This window comes from Bolinopsis microptera, chromosome 13 (assembly GCF_026151205.1).
Source record: "Bolinopsis microptera isolate Bmic1 chromosome 13, MBARI_Bmic_1.0, whole genome shotgun sequence".
Classification (NCBI taxonomy): Eukaryota; Metazoa; Ctenophora; class Tentaculata; order Lobata; family Bolinopsidae; genus Bolinopsis; species Bolinopsis microptera.
The window spans coordinates 10,407,198-10,432,898 of NC_087084.1; the positions used below are offsets into that span (position 1 = coordinate 10,407,198).

The 25,701-nt window shown below is 39.0% G+C and overlaps 2 protein-coding genes across 2 annotated transcripts; both read right to left on the reverse strand.

Annotated features, from left to right (window-relative positions):
- Positions 1–1,721: 1,721 nt before the first annotated feature.
- Positions 1,722–19,828, reverse strand: LOC134825273 (transcriptional coactivator YAP1-like). The gene is made up of 12 exons (XM_063837428.1): positions 19,718–19,828; positions 19,482–19,561; positions 19,214–19,351; positions 17,602–17,723; positions 16,369–16,476; positions 15,253–15,355; positions 12,036–12,192; positions 11,748–11,883; positions 11,438–11,518; positions 6,008–6,195; positions 5,149–5,236; positions 1,722–2,993 (listed from the first exon to the last, which is right to left on the reverse strand). Exons 1-11 carry the CDS (start codon positions 19,790–19,792, stop codon positions 5,162–5,164), a joined length of 1,263 nt encoding a protein of 420 aa, XP_063693498.1. The 5' UTR covers positions 19,793–19,828; the 3' UTR covers positions 1,722–2,993; positions 5,149–5,161.
- A 606-nt stretch (positions 19,829–20,434) lies between these two features.
- Positions 20,435–21,292, reverse strand: LOC134824775 (uncharacterized). The gene has a single exon (XM_063836750.1). The coding sequence runs from the start codon at positions 21,290–21,292 to the stop codon at positions 20,435–20,437; it is 858 nt and encodes a 285-aa protein (XP_063692820.1).
- Positions 21,293–25,701: the final 4,409 nt, after the last annotated feature.

Here is a 25,701-nt window from a genome sequence, read left to right on the forward strand (position 1 = left end):
AAGAAGCATGCAACAAGGTCGAGTGCAAGGATTATTTTTACAAGACTTCGCCAGCATTTTACGAAGATTTTAAAAACAACATTTCGGAATGCAACCCAATTAAAAACACCAAATAATATTTACTAAATATCAACAGCTTAAAAAACACCATTTTGCTTGACGTCACTCTATCTTTCCGACGGGTATTTAATAGTAACTTTTAGTAATTATTTAACAATTTTTAGTTAATCTAGTAATTGTTTACTACTATCACAGGAAACAGTGAATTCCTTTTTGTTAAGGTCTAATGAACGAGTGCTAACAATATCGTAAACAGTAGCCGTGGGTAATGGCGGGGAGGTGGTGCACGTTTGTTTTGACACGTGACATGACGTCACACCACGTGACATGACGTCACATCATGTGACAGCAATGTAGGGATTTCATTGGTCGAGGTTGCAAGACAATTATTTAAAAGAAACGTGCACCACTTCCCAGCTACCATCCATGTCTAAAAGCCGAAATTACAACAAAAAACCGGTACCAAACAGATGATGAAGGGGGAGATCTATTCAATATGTTGAAATATTTTGCGCCAGCTAGGATGAACCACGAATCCCCTTAAATATTCAAGATCTGTTCTCCCAAGACGTCTACCCACTCTCCCCCGTATACCCCACTCTCCCCTGTATACCCCCGTATACCCCACTCCCCCTGTATACCCCACGCTCCCCCGTATACCCCACTCTCCCCCGTATACCCCACTGTCCCCCGTATACCCCACTCTCCCCCGTATACCCCACTCTCCCCTGTATACTCCCGTATACCCCACTCCCCACTGTATACCCCACGCTCCCCCGTATACCCCACTCTCCCCCGTATACCCCACTCTCCCCCGTAAACCCCACTCTCCCCCGTATACCCCACTCTCCCCGTATACCCCACTCACCCCCGTATACCCCACTCTCCCCCGTATACCCCACTCTCCCCCGTATACCCCACTCTCCCCCGTATACCCCACTCTCCCCCGTATACCCCACTCTCCCCCGTATACCCCACTCTCCCCCGTATACCCCACTCTGCCCCGTATACCCCATTCTCCCCCGTATACCCCACTCTCCCCCGTTTAATTTGAAACCCTCAGCCACCTAGAATTTGGTTTTTACCCAAATCTGTCCGGTACGACATATCGTCTGGAATTTAAACCATGTTGACGAAACTTAATAAGAACGGCTGATAATGTTTACGATAACGTTATTATTTTGGCCCCAAAACTCCGGAAATAAGTATAAATCCCGACATGAGAGAATCTCATTATATATTTTATAATGCGGGGATTAACGTTAAGAGATTTAAGAACACACAAACACACGTGGTCATGTCACGTGGTCTAACACACACACACGCTAACTTAAAATGTACAGGGGATCAAGCAGGATTGTAATCTGTATAGTGGTCAATACATAAAGTATAAAAATATAATAAGTTAGAAAAGCTCTAATAACTCGAATATAAACATTACCTTGAGTGAGCGACATGTCACGTGACGTCATCATAAATCACGTAATTTGTCACGTGATGACGTCATATAAAGTCACGCCACGTGGTGTCACGTCACGTCACGACGCGTCACGTGACAACTTGAAGGTATATATATTATATATATGTGTTAAGAAATATCTACAAAAACTAAAAGTCTTCTGGGTAAGCCATGTTTACAAAGATTGTTTTAACATTGTGTTAGAAAAAGGTCGTAAGTAAAAGCAAAGGATTTTCAAACAAAATTCTCAAATTCTGTCAAAAAAATCAAAGTTTCATCTAAAACAGCCGCTTGATATAAATGTTCTAATTTGTCAGTAAACTTGCTGATGCATAATAAATTACGACCTCATCCAATAAGATTGTTTTAAAACAAGATATAGTCACGTGACTTATAACAAGCACCAAATTTTGTCTGAATGAGAGCACAAAATAAAGTCGTTCTGCACACCGCGTCTTGGCGGCCATGAAATTGTTAAAAAGGTTGGAATAGTGCTGAGGAAATGGATGATTATTTCTTCTTATAATTCTTATAATAAGTAAATGGATGGTAGGTTTATAGGTAAACTCTGCTTCACAGATAAGAGTTACGGCCTGTTGTAAAACAGTTTAAATAAGTAAATTCAATCCTCGACTAATTAATTACTAATTAATTAACTAATTACTCTACACTCCTATGTCAGGTCATAGTGTCAATATTAATCCTACCATTAGAAACACTTTATCGTTCTACAACACAAATTATAATCCAACATAATTCATGTCATGATTACATAAATTAAGTCATTAAATTATATAATTGTGTGTTGTAAATTCTACCAGTCTCAACCTGTCTCCCTCGTGTGTACTCAATATACCAAATCATATCAAATCAAGCAAGCACTAGAAAACATGTATTTGGGTACAAAATAAAGAATGAATATCTGTAAAGATTCTTGATATTTTGCTTATCACGTGATGCCCGTATAAGGAGATGTTACTATGCTTACTTCACTTGTTCTAATAAGGTAAATGCTTACTTCACTTGTTCTAATAAGGTAAATGCTCACAAACTTCTCTGCAAATTTTATAAAGATATATTACAACTCTTGTCTACATGTTTACTTAATCAGGCTATTTTATAACACTTAAACAAATCCATCAGCTCATTGGCCAATTAGCTAATTGGCCAATTAGCTAATTGACCAATTAGCTAATTAACTTATAAACTAATTTGCAACACTAGGTTAATGTGTTTTATAACAGATTCAAGTCTGTCAACTTTTAGTGATGCATCACTCATTAATATTCGATAAACTATCAGGTAGGTTATGTTACGCGCACGTAATTGTCACATAAATTAGTCAATTAACTCATTAACTAATTAACCAATCTCTCACATTCCTTGAGGAGTAACGTCAACTGATTCACGTAATCTGTGTTTTGTCTTCTTTTGCACTGTCGCTGTTGCTATGGTTACACGCCAGCGTTGCTGCCTGTAGATATCACAGTGTCAATAACTAATTGATTTATTGCTGATTATAAAATAGGAATGCAATTTTATTATTATTTTAAACTTATAACTACAGCGCTAAGCGCCGCCCCATAATTACCACTAACTATTGCATCCTTTATTTTCTAAAATGGTTAAATCATCCCTAGGTGGCGCGGCTGTGCAATGTGCATCAGACTAGATTGTTTCTAAATGATAATTCAAAATACAAAATCCAGCTACTTTCACTGGGGCGGCGCCAGGTGGGTGGTGGTACTGCAATCCAAAATAACGAAATAGAAAGTACTAGTCATGTGAGTTGTTTAGTTTATCAGCTCAACTCCAAATTTAAACGTTACCTAATATCTACTGCGATATACTCAGAGCGTGTATTACAGATTTCAAAAACGCCTTCTCAATCTTTATCATCTGCCGTGCATATTATATTGTCGCAATACGGAAAATTAGGCATATGACTATATGACTATTTTTTAACTACCCATATTTTTAAACAAACAACAATATATATAAAAAACAAAATATATCCGTTACCAACGTAATTCGATTGATTGAACATTCTGTACACAAAATAGCACAGATTACCATGATTGTTGGAATGCTTACATTCCAACACCAGCTTAGATCATAAACTTATAAAAAGGACACTTAGTGGTGCAGCATACATTGTAACATGGATGTTTTGTGTCCCCTGAATCGTGCAACATTCCTTAGATTCTAGGAATTCGGCTTTTCTAGAAACGGGGGCCACGTACACATGGTCCGGACTATAGTGAGTTTTGTCTTCAAGAGTCAATGGTTTCGATATCTTGAGATGAATGTGGATGTTTATTTCACCATCTCGAAATATATCTTTTTTATGTTCTGAAAATTTTTAATGTCGAAGCGTATAATAAATGTTAGAATTTATTTGTTATTTATATTTTGGTATGAGTAGATTATTTCTCGTGCTCAGTCAAAGTTCAGTCAATTATGCTCTGAAATTTGGTCTGGAGTACGGTTTAAATTTTATAGTCAGGTTCTAATAACTTGGTTATAAGTTGGTGCTAGGTTGAATGTATAACTTTAAATGCACTCTTTCTACCTGTCTCATAGTGGTGTAGCGGAGTACTACAGAATATTATACTGGTTACTAAGGTTACTAAGGTAAAAGTCACTAAGCGTTACTAAGGGTTACTAAGGGTTACTAAGGTAACTATATACCTGTCTCAGTGTCTCAGAGTGGTGTAGCGGAGTACTACAGAATATTATCCTGATCACTAAGGTTACTAAGGTAAAAGTCACTAAGCGTTACTAAGGGTTACTAAGGGTTACTAAGTAACTATATACCGTGTCTCAGAGTGGTGAAGCGGAGTACTACAGAATATTATCCTGATCACTAAGGTTACTAAGGTAAAAGTCACTAAGCGTTACTAAGGGTTACTAAGGTAACTATATACCTGTCTCAGTGTCTCAGAGTGGTGTAGCGAAGTACTCCAGATTTTATAATGGTTACTAAGGTTACTCAGGTACAGGTAAGCGTTACTAAGGGTTACTAAGGTAACTATATACCTGTCTCAGTGTCTCAGAGTGGTGTAGCGAAGTATTCCAGAATATTGTCCTGGTTACTAAGGTTACTAAGGTAAAAGTCACTAAGCGTTACTAAGGGTTACTAAGGTAACTATATACCTGTCTCAGTGTCTCAGAGTGGTGTAGCGAAGTACTCCAGATTTTATAATGGTTACTAAGGTTACTCAGGTACAGGTAAGCGTTACTAAGGGTTACTAAGGTAACTATATACCTGTCTCAGTGTCTCAGAGTGGTGTAGCGAAGTATTCCAGAATATTGTCCTGGTTACTAAGGTTACTCAGGTTAGCGTTACTAAGCGTTACTAAGGGTTACTAAGGTAACTATATACCTGTCTCAGTGTCTCAGAGTGGTGTAGCGGAGTACTACAGAATATTGTCCTGGTTACTAAGGTTACTCAGGTAAGCGTTACTAAGCGTTACTAAGGGTTACTAAGGTAACTATATACCTGTCTCAGTGTCTCAGAGTGGTGTAGCGGAGTACTACAGAATATTATCCTGATCACTAAGGTTACTAAGGTAAAAGTCACTAAGCGTTACTAAGGGTTACTAAGGGTTACTAAGGTAACTATATACCTGTCTCAGTGTCTCAGAGTGGTGTAGCGAAGTATTCCAGAATATTGTCCTGGTTCAACATGTCATCAATCTCATTTCGTTCTGTTGTCTGAAAGCACAAAATATTACAAAAGAATTACACCGATGCTTGATTAAGAGGTACTGTGACTCAGCTCAATTAACGATAAAGAACAAAAGATGAGATAGTTAAATGGGTGTTTAAACTCTGTATAAACTGTGGTAATAACTTTGCAGAGGATCTAATCTCATCAGATTTTGTGGACCTTTTACATGTTTTAGACCCGCCTTTGTTTTAGATGAACATTGACACGCGATAATTGATAATTTAAAGTTTTATGGCACCTAACTAAGTATCAATAAGGGCCAGGGGTCGTTCACATATTACGTAATCATTTCGAAACCCCCCCCCCCCCCCCCCCCTCGGCTGATAACGTAACTACGTAATATGTGAAGTCAAAATTTAACAAGAAAATATTCTAAAGAAGCAAATGATAAACAAGCGATGTAAGAAGTAAGGCTAAGGAAATCTGTTTTAAAAATGTGACTTTACTAATAAGCATAAGTTATGACTTACACGTATTCTATAACATTAAACACACTCTAAATTATTAAAAGTCGTCCCAAAATGTGATACAAGATTACTTTCCAACAATTTAAGCTGTGAAAGAAAATGTATTTATCAAACTTATTTATCAAACTCTAAAACACACTGAGCCAAAATCAAGACAAAAATACTTACCATACTCTAAATCAAGATAAAAAATACTTACCGTACTCTAAAAATACTTACCGTACTCTTAATAGTACTCTACGTAGTACTCTAAATTAAGTAGCCACGGTGCTGAAAATAACAACTCACCGCATTGTAGATCTCCCCTAAGCCGCCTCCATTTCCCTCCTGCGCAATATCCATGTGTTCTATCAACATGCGGTCGTTATCTGTTAGCTCACTGCTCGTGTCCCCCAATGTCATGTGGTCTCCCAGGGTCATGTGATTAGGGCGAGGGCGGGTGGATTGTTCCGTTGGAACCCCTCCTGGATAGTTTCCTGAGGTTAAGTGAGGTTTAGTGTTCTGTTGGAGCCCCTTTTAGATAATTTCCTGAGGTTAAGTTAAAGTTTAGAGATATTTAAAGGTGTAAAGTTGAGGTGAATTCGAAGGTAATCGAACGCAAATAAGAAGTGCCCATAAGTATAACGTTGATGAGGTATGTCAAGAATGGGTCCCCCCGGCCTCTACAAGGCCACAAGATTAGAGCAGACTGAGTTCTAACAGGGAGGTAATAACGAGGTTAAAACTTTAGCAGAGTTGAAGGGAGGTAGAATGTGTCAAGTGAGACAGGGCGTCAGCGAGATGACAGGAGGCGTGAGAAACTTCGTGGTGGTGGTTACTAAGAGTTACTTAGAGTTACTATACTATGGTTACTCAGGGTAAGCTCTTAAGGTTGTAACTAAAAGTAAGCTTTAAAGTTGGTTAACGACTTCTTTTCTGTTTAAATCTCGTTTACACGTCTCGTTACCTTGTCTGTCCCAGAGTGACAAGGCAGCTGTTAGAAGTAACAACAGACAAGATCAGAGGAGTGTTCCATGTGCATGGCTTTGACACTACGTTCTTCACATCAGAAAGGTAAAAACCATGCTGAACAAGTCAAACAAACGGTACGTCTAACAAATTCTAAACTATCACCGCTCTTAACTTCTTTCAATATCACAGAAAAACTGGCGGAACTCTTGTTGCTGAGAATCTAGCGGCCTGTTAGCTGGGGCTTCACTTTATCACCAAAAAACAAACCCCATACTTCAGCTGAACTACCGACAGCACCCTGTATAAACTGTGACAATAACTTTGCGGAGGAGCCAATCGTACGCTTTGATTTCAGACCACGGCCCCAGCGCACGGCTTCAATCTAGTTGTTAAAACAGAAAAACTTGCAGTGCTTCTCAGTACAGCACCTTGATATAACCAAGCCTAGTTCTCTAGTTGGAATCATATGAATCTGAAGCTCCTTTCTTTCTGCTGAGCTGTTAATTTAAACATCGTTAATTTATCCAGTTAATTACTTGTACGAAACCCCTCCCTCGCGGGTGTGTACCGTTAACTATAGTAATAACTTTGCGGAGGCTGTATATATTACAAAGTGACACTTTTGACTAGTTCAGCCTATAGACGCACGTTATAAAGCGTTAGTGCTTGTACTTTGTACTTTGTACCTGGTGTATTATGTACCATGTTGCTGACAAGTGACTCCTGAAGATGGAGTGAACTGAGAAGCCAGGTCGGTTTATTAGTTCTCAAGTTCAGTGAAGAGTTAACAGCTTCTCCAACCCGCCCAGTACATGATTACACACCTGTAAACGTGTGGTAATAACTTTGCAGAGGAGGAGGATTACACACCTGTAAACGTGTGGTAATAACTTTGCAGAGGAGGAGGATTACACACCTGTAAACGTGTGGTAATAACTTTGCAGAGGAGGAGGATTACACACCTGTAAACGTGTGGTAATAACTTTGCAGAGGAGGAGGATTACACACCTGTAAACGTGTGGTAATAACTTTGCAGAGGAGGAGGATTACACACCTGTAAACGTGTGGTAATAACTTTGCAGAGGAGGAGGATTACACACCCGTAAACGTGTGGTAATAATTTTGCAGAGGAGGAGGATTACACACCTGTAAGCGTGTGGTAATAACTTTGCATAGGAGAAGGATTACACACCAGTAAACGTGTGGTAATAACTTTGCAGAGGAGAAGGATTACACACTGTAAACGTGTGGTAATAACTTTGCAGAGGAGAAGGATTACACACTGTAAACGTGTGGTAATAACTTTGCAGAGGAGAGGGATTACACACCTGTACCTGTAAGCGTGTGGTAATAACTTTGCAGAGGAGAAGGATTACACACCTGTAAACGTGTGGTAATAACTTTGCAGAGGAGAAGGATTACACACCTGTAAGCGTGTGGTAATAACTTTGCAGAGGAGGAGGATTACACACCTGTAAACGTGTGGTAATAACTTTGCAGAGGAGGAGGATTACACACCTGCAAGCGTTTGGTAATAACTTTGCAGAGGAGGAGGATTATACACATAAACCTAGTATCAATTCTAGAGCTGTGGATTAAATGAGTATTAAAGTTGACAGAGTGACAAGGCAGCTGTTAAAGGTGGGTCGTAGTCAGACTAGGCTAATTGTGCACTGTGTTCAGCTGTGACGTCATGTCACGTGGTGTGCGATAATATGCCCAAATAAGGGCATGTCTGATGTCATATTGTGCGTGTGACGTCACGTTACAACTACTTTTTTAAATGATATACAGTGATATTGCAGTACAATGTAATTAAGCTGTAAAACATGTAATTACAGGTATAAAGCAATATGTTACCGCACTATTTATATAAATGTATGCGCAGGTTTAACTCTTGAGATTATTTACAGTAGCTTGCTCGGACTAGTACAGGTAAAATACTGTGATTCACTGAAAACTGCTAACTATTACGAAACCCTTAGCTCCTTGTTCATTCTCTGACACACCTCACGTATCATTTTGACACCTAAGATTCTCTTTTAACTGCATTTTGACACCACCTAAAATACTCTCTTAAACATTATATTGACGCCATTTGTAACACGGTCCCCTTATTGTACTGAATGTACAGTGGAGACGTGATACAACAAGGCAGCTATAATAGCTATGGGCTATGTAATGGTCTTATAAAGCAGCCAGTGTGAGGCCTTGAAAAGTAGTAAAATTACAATGGGTTCTAGAACATAAGATACAGGGTGACTAGGAGAGTGATAGAATTCAGTAACTGCACGGGGTGACGTAAGGATGGGAGGCAGTGACCTAACTAACAGTTAAAATCATATAGTTTACGTTACAGTAACCAGTTACTGTGTGACAATACCAGTTACTGTCTGGTAGATGTTGTTATGTTATAATATGTCATAATATGATGTTATAATATGATGGTGTATGTCATAATAAGATGTAATATGTCATAATATGATGTAATATGTCATTATATGATGTAATATGTCATAATATGTAATTTTATGATATATAGCATGGCATAATATGCTATAATATATGACGTAATATTATATGGAATAACATACAAGCTAATCAAGCTTTTACGTAAAACTATTGATAAAATCATGATAATATTAAAATTAAAGAAATCAGTGTGTATTACATATTGTATGTATCCTAATTTCTGATTTAAAACTTGTGAATTCATATTCAGTGGCTAAACCATTTATTTAATTTTCTATTATTCATTTTTGAAACAAATGGTGACTATCTATTCATGTTCAAATAACATTGCTAAACGATTACGAGGCCGTTTAAATACAGTCAAATTTAATAAAGAAATACACATTAAATAAGGACACTCCGTAAAATACACCCATATAAGGACATGTACATCTCGTTATATACCTATATAAGGAAATGTATAGCTCGTTATCATGACCATATAAGGATATTTATTGCTCGTTCCAGTATGCCGCTATTTTTCCTCTATCCTAAGTAATTAACACTAGCCACACCTGTACAAAACAGAGAACTCCTTGTGTCTCATTTTGTGCTCACAGCTTTTATACTCCGGCTAATTCCGGATTAAATATAACCGGACTAGATAAAATCCGGACAAAACTACAATTAGACAAGCCACTGAAAACTGGTTATTAAGGAATCTCATTTGTAGGCCTTTTACAACTAGCCTAATTTATATGCTAGAATACGTAGTAGACCATATTTCATGTTCTCTTAGCACTTAAACCTTTTCCCACAAATCTCATACATCTCGCCCCGTGTAATGTAAGCAGCGCCCCCTAATCTCGTACATCTCGCCCCGTGTAATGTAAGCAGTGTAATGTAAGCAGCGCCCAACCTAATGTTAGCAGCACTTTATTCCAGACAGATCTGCGACTGCTGAACTGCGTGAAGGAGAGCTAGTCACACTAAACTACTGTGATTTCCTGTATTTTCCGGTTAAAGAACCAGACTAAACTAAGGATGAGAATCTAACTAAATTTAGACACGGTTTATTTCAGTTATATGATTATGCGGAGTAAGATTAAACTAAATATAGCTCTCTGTGGTTCAGTCCCATGAGGGGACTACACTTTAATACAGAATCTAGTTAACTCTCTCGGAGACAATATTGTATCGGATCATTTGTGTAGACCAATATATTAGTTATTTGATTGCGTGGTGCAATACACTACTACTACTACTAATTAAATACACTTAATGATTGTAAAATACGGTTACATTCCTTTATTTGATCCAGTTACATAAGGCCCATATGACACGTGTAATAATAACAATGTAAACACACTCACACTCACACTCACACTCACACTCACACTCACACTCACACTCACACTCACACTCACACTCACACTCACACTCACACTCACACTCACACCACGTCTACTAGACCTAGTCACTAACAAACTATTTCTTACACTCCCCTCAATAAGATTAAGAAACAAGGAAGGAGAATGGCATGGCCCAGCCCCTGTGTAAGTCCAAATAATACCACAAGGCCCTAATTTGGGTGATCAGCTCACTTCTTGAAGATATCCTTCTATCCTTATATAGCGGTATTGCCTTATATGGTCATATCAAAACTATGTGTTACCATTCCTGATCGACTTTAAAATTCACTGAAAACCACACCAATGTTCAAGAATCAAGCACATACTACAGCTCAACCAGTAAAACACAATATTCCTACCATTCAATAACTCGGTAGTCGGTACCTAATTTTCAGCATACTCCAAATCTCCCTGCAACATTTCCCAGGCATTCCGACTAACAAACACAAACCTTGTAATCGTGTTGACTTGTTTCTGATGCGATAAATGAAATGTTATTATAAAGGAGCACTAGTCAGCGGGTAACCTTGACGACTTTATGGCGGGGGATTTCGAAAAGTTATAAGTTCTATATTTTGGTGCTCCTTCGCAAAGTTATCTTAACGTGCTCCTTCGTAAAGTTGACAGTTGTTTTGCAGGAACAAGCTTGGCACTCTAATTTAATCAGAGCTATTAAATTGCCCATCAACAAACCGGTATAATATGTTTGTTGATAGTACAGTTAATATGTAAACAGAGACAATTACGCATAATGTCATGTCTCCAGGCTTCTAACTCTCAGACTGGTTAGGTTTGGTAGAGAATACATGGTAACTGGTGGTCCTCGTCTCAGGGTATGATAAACAATAAACATCAATGTAAAAATACGAACTCTTAAAAAACTTTTCCTTTGTGTTTGACTAACCTCTGCCTTGTTCATTGTAGTCAGTGTAAGGGGAGGAGATAATATCCATGTTCTGATCATCAACATGATGTGAGGGCATCACTGAAATTAGACAATGGTTATTATAAAGGAGCACCCTGTAGTCTGCACTAGTCAACAGTCTTTATATATAAACTCAGTCAAATAGTCGAGCGTTGTTATGATGAGGTCACGTAATATTGTGGTGACGTCATGTGCCTATATAATAACGTCACCTCATATCGTGATGATGTCACGTGACATATTGATGACGTCACGTGACATATTGATAACGTCACGTGATATTACTAACCCCAAGGTTCGCTGCTGCTGTGCTGGTGGTGGTTGAACTGAGGTTGGGATAGGAAACTGGGGTGAACTTCTCCAGGAGTGTTAGGAGGAGGGGACTCTATAGTACACATGTTCAGGTGGCTGGCTAGCTGGTTCTGCTGCGAGGGTATGCAAGGTTAGGGTGGCATACAAAAACACACATTTCTAAAATGTAATTTCTTTAAATCAGTCGAAATAAAGAATACATTTTAAACTTAATACGTTACAATTTAATTAATACGTTCAACTAAATACGTATACCCGTATTTACCTTGAGATGATCTACGCTCATCTGATTACTATAACTTCCACTGCTCATCTGATTACTGTACCCGCCCCGGCCGTCCACACTCTGTGATCTGAAGTGTACAGGACCTGGCGGCGGCGTACCGGCGTGCTGTTGTGTCGGCGTCAGTGGGGTCAACGGCCTGAGGTAGTGATGACGTCATGTTAAGGTACTCTGGTGACGTCACGAGGTATTGTGATGACGTCACGTGGTAACAAGGATCTTTTGATTAGTTGGATGGTAAAGTTATTGATTTTTATGATTAACTTGAACTCTGTTGACGTAGTTGTGATGTAAGCATGATACTTTAACAAGAATGTTCTAGTTTTAAAACGTCATTACACTCGCACTTCAACCGATACGAGACAATGGATCAATCCCTTGCAGTAAAACTACAAACTTCGCATAAGATTATTACTTCAGACAAATCGGATATTTTAATGAAATTTAATGATCCAGGTACTAATTTCTATAAACAAATTGTCTACTTTCTGTGCTGAATCTAAAGTCAAAGGTCAGGAGTTAGTCCACAATGGATATTTCTACGATGATTTAACCTCGAATTGGAATCTAATTTGACAGAGATCTGGACTGAATTCCAGTCCAACAAAACAACACTTAACAAATAACACTCCTCATAATATGTGTAATTATGTGTCTGCTATTCAACATAATTACACCCGAATTACACACCACATTTGTATGTATATAATATCATCTAATATTTAATTACACCCAAATTCCAGTGAATTAGCTGTTTTAATTCAATCAATGGCGCAGGTCGAGCAGAGTGGCAGTGTCTCACAGCTCTCACAGTAGAATGATACAGTGTGTACTAGACCACGTCAATAGGGAGCGTGATTTATACTTACACTGCTACTGTTAGTAGTAGTGTACTACAGTGTGCACTGTGCAGAGTGCTGTGCAGAGTGCTGTGCGGGGTGCAGAGTGCTGTGCGGGGTGCTGTGCACTGTGCAGAGTGTTGTGTAGAGTGCTGTGCGGGGTGCAGAGTGCTGTGCAGAGTGCTGTGCGGGGTGCAGAGTGCTGTGCAGAGTGCTGTGCAGAGTGCTGTGCAGAGTGCTGTGCGGGGTGCAGAGTGCTGTGCAGAGTGCTGTGCAGAGTGCTGTGCAGAGTGCTGTGCAGAGTGCTGTGCGGGGTGCAGAGTGCTGTGCAGGTGCAGAGTGTTGTGCAGAGTGCTGTGCGGGTGCAGAGTGTTGTGCAGAGTGCTGTGCGGGTGCAGAGTGTTGTGCAGAGTGCTGTGCAGAGTGTTGTGCAGAGTGCTGTGCGGGGTGCAGAGTGTTGTGCAGAGTGATGTGCGGGTGCAGAGTGTTGTGCAGAGTGCTGTGCAGAGTGCTGTGCGGGTGCAGAGTGCTGTGCAGAGTGCTGTGCGGGTGCAGAGTGTTGTGCAGAGTGCTGTGCAGAGTGCTGTGTGAGGTGCAAAGTGCTGTGCGAGGTGTTGGGTGCTCTAAATTTTATGTTTTATAATTTGTTTAGTACGATCAAGGGGACTAGTGATCTCGATTTGGTGGATCATGGAAATTATTTTTGTGGTTGTTTTTGAAGGAGAGTAGATTAACCACATATTTGGTGGATGATTGGTAGGTACAAACTAGATAATAATAATAGTAAATTGAAGTTTCATAACACCACTTTTAAGATATAACTTATACTCAGCAGTGTTTAATCTTAACATCCCAGAAAAGTACTTGAATAAGATAAGGACTGGTACCGTATGCTTAAAACTTACACTAATATAGATACTTTTTAGAATTTTAATTTATGTCTTTTAAAATGAAAATGCTGACATAACAGTTAAAACTTTTTCAGAATTTCTCATTCTGTCATATTTCTATCATTTCTGTCATATTAGATAGTACATTATCAAATTTTACTGGAAATTAGAAGATAGATGGCGAATGGGTAGAGAGCCATAATTTAATAAAGTTTACGCGAGACATAAATCCGGAGTTCATGACATGACTGTATCAGTATGATGCTATTTGTCTATGTTACTGAAGGAAGTTGGGACAAACTCTTATGCGAACCCTGATATGATGCGGGACAGGGATAAATGAACAAGGTTATCTGGCGTAGATCAGACTTAGTTCCGACCTAGTAGTAGTAACTGTAGTGGTATGTACCTAGTAGTAGCAGTAATGTACCTAGTAGCAGTAATGTATGTGATGCCTGTATCTCCACATAGTTCCCACTATGTCTACTGCTACTGTCCGACTTGTACGTATATAAAACAGGTTCAATACAACACACACTAGATTCTCTCTCATTAAACCTTTTTAATTTCAAAAGATTTGGTACAGAATTAGCGGCGTGTGCTTTCGTGACAATCGCTACCGGATGTGACCTCACACCACTTCACACACCACGTGAAATGACGTGGTAAGTCACGTGGCGTGACGACACATGTGACGTCATAAAGTTCGTTTAGAAAAACAATAGTTTCATGTTGAACCCAGTGTAAGTGATATAGGAGACACTTATCATTCGTTGTTATTGTAGTTGTGTTTTGTCAGAGACCCCACTTAATAACCTGGCTGCGGATAGAGTGGGATAACACGTGACTAGAGCGGGATAACACGTGACTAGAGCGGGATAATACGTGACTAGAGCGGGATAACACGTGACTAGAGCGGGATAACACGTGACTAGAGCGGGATAACACGTGACTAGAGCGGGATAACACGTGACTAGAGCGGGATAACACGTGACTAGAGCGGGATAACACGTGACTAGAGCGGGATAACACGTGATGTTCAAAGCGGGATAACGTGACTAGAGCTCCGAGTGGAAACATCGAGAGATCATGAACACCGGTAGAGAGAGAGAGAGAGAGAGAGAGAGAGAGAGAGAGAGAGAGAGAGAGAGAGAGAGAGAGAGAGAGAGAGAGAGAGAGAGCACCTCTTTACAAGTGGGCTAATGTGAGACTTATGGTTATTTATGTAGCCAAGAGTAATGACACTCAATTGGTGTTGTTTTGCAGTCCTAAACAGCAAAATGTTTCACAAAGCTATCGTTAATCGTAACATCAGAAAAATATTTAATAAGTGAGACTTACCTTTTTCTATGGCGACTAGGGTTCATACCACGTGGCATGACGCCATACCACGTGGCATGACGTCATACCATGTGGCATGACGCCATACCACGTGGCATAACGTCATACCATGTGAGACAACAGACTTACCCTTTTCTATGGCGACTAGGGTTCATGACTTTGGGACGGAGGTTGCCACTGAGTCGGGGATCTGGACTCTGTTGAGGGATTATTGGCTCCACTCCACCTCGACCTGAATAGTTTAGTTATTAACTGATTGGATAATTATTTAATTACTTAATTACATTACATAATTATACGCTATCGCTCATAACATTAGTTGAACTAACGATAAGTTAACACACCAAATATCTAAGCTACACCAATAATCAATATGTGATAAACAGTTCCACGGAAAGTGTGTAATCGTAAAAGAAGTTATTTATATAAGTTATTTAAGTTATTTATTATAAGTAGCAGCAACATTAACCCGAATGATAAAATGCTGACACTTTACGGCGTGTTTCATGATGGTTTCAGCAAACCCTAAATGCCATTTCAAATTGTTCTGTGTACAATTATAGCCAAAACAGCGGGTGACGTGACGTCATAATAACGTGACGTCATAATAACGTGACGTCATAACGGCGATCTAGCACAAAAAGCTGCTTTACCCACGATATATTCCTCCTGCAGAAAGTGCCCTGTTCAGTGTGCAACACCTCCCCCCTCTCAGTTCCCTGACTCAACTAGTGTTTCAGCACTAGTTGGCCCAGTTCCAAGAGGTATAACACAACACTATTAAACAAGGCACTCTTCTAACAAAGGGACCTGTTGGGACTGTGTTGTTTCTCTACACGGAGACGACTCATTGCTGCTGCTGTGAAAAACAATGGGTGAATATATTGCGCGGCTTAGGGCCCTCATGGGTAGTGGTTACTTGTTCAACAGGTAGGAGTAGTTGTATACCTGGATATACCTGGTTATGTGGTAACCAGGAAACCTGGTTACCTGGTAACCTGGTTATTTTGCAAACAAGAAACCTGGTTACCTGGTAACCTGGTTATGTGGCAAACAAGAAACCTGGTTACCTGGTAACCTGGTCATGTGGCAAACAGGAAACCAGGTTATCTGGTAACATGGTCATGTGGTAACCAAGAAACCTGGTTACTTCGTAGCCTGGTAACCAATATCCATTAAATTTTAAAATTTAATCTAATAATCTAGTAACCTGGTGACCTGGTGGCTGGTAACCTGATAACTTACCAAGTCTAGGGTCAACAAATGTCCTCTGCCCCGTTTGTTCGTTAAGAAAGATTGTTTTTCCCTGTTCGTAGAACTGTTTCCATCCGACTGGAAGGGGATCTGCGTGTCCTGAAGAACAGAAAGTTTTAAATTATTTTCACCTTCACTTTAATAACTTTCTCTTCCAAAAGTTTATGATAATATAACTTAGAACTCGGGGAGATTTTTTGGATAAAAATAGATATCTTAATGTAAATAGGAACATATTATGACTATGTCGTTTCACAAAATTAACTAAAAACGAATGGCAGTGAAATGCAGAACTTTTTATCAATCACAATTTCGGGTAATTATTAATCGCCTGGGAAGAATTTTAGCTATATATATCTTAAGTTATTAAATATCTTAATTAAGTCGTTATTTTTAGATTATAAGCAATTGTAGGCTATAATACCAGAGTCTTAATTGATAATTCCTTAATGATGGATTATAATGAGTGTCACTACTTGTGAGGACATTAACATTCATCCAAATGTAACTCCGAACATTTATTTGTAAGAAAATTAGAGAGGGTAAATGTATTTTTAGTGAGTTTATAACAAGGTTTAATGTTTATAACACAGTAAACAAGGTACAGTAAAACCCCGATTTACCGCGGAGTTTGGGGGAAAGGAAGCATCCGCGGTAAATAGGGGTTTGCGGTAAATCGGGGAGAGAGAGAGGGAGAGAGAGAGAGAGAGAGAGAGAGAGAGAGAGAGAGAGAGAGAGAGAGAGAGAGAGAGAGAGAGAGAGAGAAAGAGCATGCTTACTTAGTGGGCTAACCTGCACATATCCCATATACAAACATAATGCCTGCATAGGGCAAATCACCTACAAGCAATTTGCAACATCAGATCACTGCTAAGTACTCTGAACAGGTTGATCTGCCAACTAAGGCACTAAGCACAGAGTAACTAAATCGCATACTAACAAGAACCATAATTTGAAGGAAACTGTTAAGAATTGCTAATGTTTTGGTTTTTAATCAAAAGTAGAAAGCAAGTTAGTTTTAAAAAGTACTGTGTTAGCTGTGATCTTTTTAGAGTGAAATCGTTGATATCAGCAGCTGTAGTAGTAAACATTTTCGACCAGAATATTTACCTGATTAACTGACAAATTTATTAACTTGCCAACTAATCATGATATGTTAACAAAATTTGTAATTAACTAATCAACTACTTATCTAATTAACCATTTATCAAATTAATAATTAACCTGGTGGAAGGATCTTGTTCTGTGAGACTAAGTAGTTGTTGTGTTGCATGCCCTGTTGTTGTTGTTGTTGCATGTGAGCTCCCTTTCTGGGATCGTCCCACGTTGTTGTCTTGGTGTTGTGACTGTGGGAGATCAACATTAGGTTTCCAAATCAGAACTCGAATCCTCTATAATTTTGAACAATTCATTGTATTATACAGTAAAATAGTAAAACATCAATGGAATGGAAACAGCCTTGGTAAATTGGGTTTCATGGTTGATCGGGGTTTTTTTTTAAATCACAGTTTTAATACTTTCAACACTACTATATAACAAATAATTTTAGGCATGGCTACCAATGAGTAATTTGTTGGAGTTAGGGTTTGCATTATCAGTCCAATAATTTTTATCGCCGATAACCGATAACAATTTTGAAATTATCGGTTTATCAGTTAGAAATTATTCACAAATTATCGCCGATAATATCGGTTGCAAACCCTAGTTGGAGTAAAGTCTGCCAGTGTCCTGGGTGTGATGGATCTGAGTTTGATGGCAGGTTGTGGAGGTGACAATCGTTTCTTCCTAATGCCCTGGTAGTATTGTATTGCCAGGGCTCCTGTGGTCTGGTATGAGGTTAGTTTCCATGTTAGAGATCTAGAGATGATTGAAATTTATTAACTCCTTTTTAGCTACCCCTTCTTTAATTAAGTAGTGCATTCTTTGTTTTGCTATACAGTTCATTACCCTCTGTACATTATAATTTAAGATTTTTCTCTCTGAACTATAAATCTCTGGCCTTTTAACTGTTTCAGATCCAGATTGCCGGGGTTTATATTCGATGCCACTGAAACATCCTGCTGTTATCCGGATCACCAAGTTTCCTACCGATCCTCCCACACTTCACAACAACATGCCAACACTGCCCACCAATTTCTCTGCCCTACTGCAAACCGCATCTCTTAAAGTAAGGCAACACATGCATACCCTCCTTACTCAGAGTATCCTGGACAGTCTGAAAGAGGAAAAGCTCGCCTCAAAAATAGAGCGTTTAGATAAGAAAAAGAAGAAGAAGAAGGAAACTACTGATCCCATTCCAAATGTATTTCCTAATAGCCCACATCTGCTCGCAGAGCATGTTCCAGTCCTCCCTGGAATGGACGAAAGTCTTTCCAAGGAAATCCTAAAAGAATTAGATTCTCTGAATCCGGTAGGCAAACCTGAAAAGGTTCACACGCTATGGCTCAGCCCTTCATCAGAAAACTACTGTTATGGAAACGTAGTGAACAAACCACATCCCATCAACAACTTCCCTAGCATCCTAAGTTGATGGGACTTATTAATGACCTCCCCTCCACCACATCCAACAGACCTAATAAAGTTTCACATAAAGCCCCCATGAGCCCCATCACAGACTGTCAACACCACCAGAAGTCTATTATCATCATTGCTGGTGACTCCTTTGCTGCCGGTTGGATGCTGATCGCCTTAGCAGAGGTAAAGAAACTGTCGCCATCGGGGTTTGCAATAAATCGTGGCATGGTAAATTGAGGATACGTTCAACATGGTTTGATTCTGATATCATGTGGACAAAAAGTTACATGACTTTACATAACACCAGGTAGTAGCTACTCACTCTAAAAAATAAGGCTGTCCAGAAGAGGTGTGTCTCATCTCCCAGCCCGAGGGGAGGGGAATGTTGTTGAGATTGTTGTGAACGCGTCTGGGTTGATGTGAGTCCAGTGACCTAGCTCTTTTGTGTTCCGCTGGCTGCCTGGGTAAAGGTTAATCATTAGTTTCAGTCTTGTAGTAAGGGGCGAATTATTTGAGAAAATGGCAAATATTTACTCACATGATCATGCAACTAAAAGGTGGTTATAAAATAGTAATAAACTCTGACTTACTCCCAAAAAGAGGGAGGAAAGTTCCTTTCCTTCATGTTGCCGGGCATATGGGCACAACTGAGTAGCTTCTCCAACTCATTCTGAAAAAAATACATCTTAATATGAAATATTCAATTAATTTATTGATACAAAATCTGAAGGGTTTAAACCAAGCACATGCTCTAGAATCAACATATTATTATTATAAAATACTCCAAGTGACTGTTATAAGAAAGGAATCGCTGTTTTTAACATACCTCACTATTGCCTCTGATATGAATACTGTAGTTCCCTTTATTGACAGTTATTGTTTCAGATTCCACACGGTTCATTGGACCCTGTCTTGGATCGCAACTTGCTATATATTTATAGATATTTAGAAGTTACTCACGATTTTTAGACATGTTTAGAATTTAGACATCTTATATTGTTTTTGAATATTTTAGGAATGAGATAATGATATAAATATTATGCAAATAGGGCAAGGAGGCCTGGTAAATAATGGTTAAATTAATTGATGATGACAGAGAGGAATTGAAGGTGGTCGGAAGTGGACAAAATTTGTTGACAAAATAAAAGAACAGACACAAGCATTAAAACAACATTCAAACAACGACTCAGCCAAATGATGGCGACACCCTGATCAAGGGTTAAGTAAAGAAACTTAACCAAAAGATTCTGAATTTTTTGAGGGTCCCCTTCAGAAAAAATTACGAGTGCATACTTTAAACAGGATAAAAAAGAATTCAAACAGTATACACATAATATCACAATGGAGTGTTATAAAGTTGTTGTACTCTATAAGTGTATATTCACCTACAAGCATAACTGCTTGGCGTGATGAGGTACATCTTTGATTGGTCGAAGGTCTTTCAACAACACAGCATCATCATTTTCATAGTAGTCCCCGGCTTATGACGGGTTCATAGCGGTATTAAACATGTTTTTCTGGGCCCAAACATTCTACGCTCCTACTATGCTATTACTGGTCTCTTGACTAACTCCCAATCATCTGTCCATATGGTATTGTTTCTGGACAAATAGATGGTATACGATGCCCTCAGGCTGATCTCAGCGATCTTCATGCAGGCCTTCTTCTTCTCTTTGTTGTTTACGTTCAGGTGGTTCATAAAGGTTGGGAGGCTATAGTTGTAAATGCCTCGAGCTCCCACTTCTACTGTCTGGAGCTTGCAAGCCCATCCGTTGGCTTCTATCTCTTCTGTCAGCTGCTGATATCTCTTCATCTTTCGCTTCTCTTGATCAGCAAAGTTCTGCTCATTTCCACAAGTCAGCTCCATTAGATAAACCTTCTTTGCTTTATCTGAATAGATCACTACATCAGGTCTTAGTGGTGTAGCTGCAATGTGCTGCGGGAAGTTCCTCTGTCTCTCATCCTCATCAAATATTATCTTCCAGTCGTTGGCATCTGAAAAGAAATATCTTTTGGTCTTATGATGAGTTGGGTCAGCTAAGGTAACCTTCTCGCGCTTATTGCCTGCCTTGTGAAAGACCGACGGTGCCCTCTTCGATTCCTTGGCGATGTCGGAATTAAACTCTTCAATCTGTGATGAAACAGTCTTCATGATTTCACGTAGGACCTGATCATGGCGCCAGTTGAAACGTCCCTGTCTCAGTGCAACCTTGCAGAACGTGAGGATATGATTGAGTGTCCCTTGTTTGCTGCAGAGTTTACAGTTTCCTGAAACGGCTTTATTCCAAAGCTTTAGGTTGCTAGGTGTTGACGCAGTGTCATGGATAGCATTGACATGAAACTTTAACAGTTCCGGACTAAGTTGATAGATCAGGTTATTCCACGTGGTGTCAAATGTCATTGTATTTTCCCATGTGAGAAAGAGGTTTTGCCGCTTTTTGTCAAAAAGTGAACAAATAAGTGTCTCTTCATCAAAGGTCCTCACCATGTTGGTTAGCAGTTTCCTCTCTGATGTGTCCTCATATCTTGTCCCATACCCGAGGCCAGTTGTACCAACTGCAGGTTTTCCAACTAACTCTTGGAAGTAAAGTTGGCGCTGACGGTCTTTCAGCTCTTTGGGATAAGACCACATCTTCTGTGTGTCTGCAATAGCCTTATGGTTAGAGTACACTTTTTTGATGTAGGGGTCACTTGAGTTACAAAGTTGGTGTCCCTTAATAAGTTGGATGACTTTGTACTCAGTGCAGATGTTTTTCAGCTGCAATCCTTTCTGGTCTCTACTCCTGTAGAGGACGGTGGTGGTACAAGGATGCGCAACCCTATATAAAATGAAGTCTTCAAAAATGCAATACGTATATTCCCCAACTAAAATATTTGCAGAAACATTTCAAATTCACCCTTGGCCTTGTGGCTCCAAGTTCAAATCGAGACTCTCTCTATCCACAAAGTTCTTGCTCGCCCCTCTGTCTCCTCGGAGAGAAATCGCTGTTGTTCTAAGGATTTCAAATCAAAGACGCTACATACTTTAAACTGTATCGCTTACGATCTTACTTTAAGAATAACTTACACTTGGTTCTCAATCAAAATCAAATCAAAATCAAAATATAATGACACAAACATCATCACACATCATCAAAAATATATCTACTAAAGTTTTAAAATTATCTTAAATCTATTGGCCTAAACAACCAAGTTAAAATGAATCTAGTTTACATACTTTCCACTACTATATAAGTTGATAAAGCGTTTTTTAGCAACATGAGGATTACACACAAGATATTCATTGTGCTTCTGTTTATTAGTAGCATAATTTAATCCCTCAATCTTTCCTAATACTTCGTCCGAAACATACCAAAAAGGACTATCATTAACAGATCCGTTTAAAATAGTCTCTTTTTTGAAAGCCTCTAATCTTATTTTAAAACTTAACACAGTCCCACAATTCTTGACATCCGAGGGGAGTTTGTTCCAATATGGTCTCACCCTCTCCGGAAGAAAAGAACTGTGGACTTTCTTCATTTTACTGCTACTTTTACTGCATCTACTGTTTGATACCACATTAAGACCAGATCTGCTCATACTGAACAAACCAGCTCCGTAATTGGCCAAACCACTTATCATTTTAAAAGATTCAATGAGGTCCCCACGTATTCGCCGCTCTGCCAGCGTTGTTAAATTGAGGATTTCCAGTCGACGACTGTATGGAAGAGTACCCACCTCGTCAATCAGACGGATAAACCGCCTCTGGACGCTCTCCAGCTCTAAGATGATCCCCCAACTTCCATGAGCCGCAACTGGACTCCACAATTGAAAACAATACTCTAAATGGGGTCTTATCAAAGCTTTGTAAATGGATATCATCACAGATTTTTCCCTGATAATCAGATTTCTAACAATCCAACATATCATTCTGTTGGCTTTAGATGTTGAAGCCTTAATCTGTTCATTCCAAAGCATGATCGACAATATATTAGAAACGAAATCTGTAAATTTAAAGCCATTGAAGTAAAACTAAGATTTTAATTTATACCCACAATCAATACATAGCTATAGTCCGTTCAAAAATTCATAGACAATATTTAATATTACCATTTCATAGAAGTGGTTTTATAGAAAATGATGATAAACTTATTGTAGGTATGGGTCGCGCAAGTAAAACGAACCCATGCCAAAATTCAACACAATATGGAATTATAACATAAAATTAGACCAGACTAGCGACATTGCAGATTTAAGTGTCTAAATGCTATAATTTTTAAAAAATTCACACTAAAAAATTGACAATTATGAGAAGAACACAATGTTTGATCTGCAACGCTGGTTCCGTGCAGCTGCTAATACGTGTAACTCAGAAGTTAAATTTGCATTATAAAAGTGTCTTAATGAGCTACGGTACGAGAAGCAGCGGCAGTGTGTGATCCGGTTATAAAGAGTGTTCTTGGAACAACAGCACTCTGCTTGGCTGCACTGTGACAGTGGGAGAACATTAGTTCATGTCACCTAACGCCCGCTTAACCTTGGCAGCCCCAAGGCATCTGGTTGGTGATGGTTCCCTGGGCTTTTTCAGTTGGAGTCGGCTGTTAAGTTTGTCCTGTAAATTCTTGACTTAAGAAAGGAAATAAAATATATAACATCACATCCAACACTTGGATTCATCCCAACAGTATTATTTCCCCTGATATAACACCGTGTAATAAGTCAAGATGTCTCACCTGTAAACCATTCAGGTCAAGTAATATTTTCACCAGTTACGTTACTAATAATTCTTTCATGTTAACTCACTCTGAATCCTTTTCTTGTAAATCTTCTTCTATTATCTATCTCCTCACTTGTTCTTGTGGTATTCAATATGTTGGGCTCACAGAACAGCGCCTTAATGAACGCATGAATGGACACCGTGCTTCGGTTAAAGCCGGCAAATCCTCCTTTGTCCATGACCACTTTAATACTCCCGGTCATAATTTTCATGACGCCTCCATTCAAATTATTGATTTTATTGACCCTTCCTCTACTGAAGACCCTCGTCTGGCCTTAGCTGACAGGGAACTTCTTTGGATTAATCTCCTGAGCACTGCTCACCCTCTAGGTCTCAATGACAACATAAAAGGTTCTGGTAATATTTCTAAAAGCAACTTTAACGATATTTATTTTAAAAGTAAAATAAAAAGATATAAAAGAGGACATGGCAGAAAAAAGAAAAACAAAAGCCATGAAGATAGAATATACAAAAGGACTCTCACTTTAAGAGAGATTGACAATAAATATGAAAGTTTAAAAAGAAAAATGTCTGAAAGCAAATACAGCTTTTATAAAGATATAAGTAGCCTTCAAAAAGGCGAGCTCAAGCAACTTAGCTCTCATTCCCTCTGCAAATCTGGAGCCATTTTCCTTGTTATACAATCTTTTGCTGGCCAAGACAGCACTTCTTCTCCTAATATCACCTCTGTTAATAGCGAGTTTATCACTTTTCACTATTGTTCTAAAATATTTGATAAACTCCGAATAGAATCAGTCATTCGTGACTCTAGGATCTTGACTCTTCTCCCTCCAAACCTTACGCCTTTCCTTCCCTTAAAAGTTTACTATAAGTACGATATTCCTGTCGGGCGTAAGCTTTTTAATTATAATATATTCCTTAAATCACTTGATAATACTACTATTTCCTCCATCCTGGAAGGTGATTGCCCCTGTTCCAGTAACCCTTATTGCTATCAGCCTCGAGGCCACATCATCACCGGTGACCTTGCCTTCATTGAGCACGAGGATTTAAGAGGCATCATGAGTTACGGTACCAAATTTAGGGAACCTGTGTCTGTTCCTCCTGAGCAAATCTTGGAGAGCCTCAACGAGTGTTCAGCCAACTTCGCCACCCGTATGGCTAGGAAACATGGACTTTCATGTTTGGAATTCCAGGATTGGAAAGATGAGGTATCCCGGATCTTCACCAATCGCCTTAACTTCCTCTCCTCCTCCCCTAATAACTTCACTCCCTACAATTCCATTCTACAAAGGGATGATGTTAAATCTTATCTCGACAGTCTTTCTTCTTCTTTTATTATTTGCTCCGTAGATAAAGCTTCAAATAATTATGTTTTTGTCTGCAAGAAGTTTTATCTTTTAACCCTTCTCAACGAACTTGGCTACGATCTCACTTCTCTAGAGTGTCGTGGCAATTCTACTTATCATCCGGTTAACTCTGTAGAGGATGATATTATTCAGGAACATGTGAACTTCATTAAAGATAACTTTAATATTCGTGTTTCTGAGGACAACCTTTGTCTACCGAGAATCTTTTGGATTCCTAAACTTCACAAGAATCCTTATAAGTCTAGATTTATAGCTGGGGCCAGTAAATGTACCACTAAGCAGATATCAGTTGTAGTCAACAAAGCTTTAAAAGTTTTAAAAGAATACTTTTCAAAATACTGCAACTCTATCTACAACAATACTGGAATTAACTGCGACTGGAGCATTAACAGCTCTAAACAGTTCCTGGAAAGGCTGCCTAGACTAGAGATTTTTAATATGCAGGTATACGACTTTACCACTCTGTATACCAATCTAGACCTTCAGGTTGTACAGTCACTGCTTTTCGAGCTAATTGATCTCCTCTTTAGTAATACGAATAAATTTATTTGTGTTTCTCTGTATAAGAACAACAATTTTTTCTCTAAAAAGGAATATAACGGATACTTATGTTTTTCTGCTGATAAACTCAAAACAGCTATTACATTTATTCTGTTTAACACTTTTGTTTGTTTTGGGGATCAGATTTTAAGACAAACGAAAGGCATTCCCATGGGAGGGAAT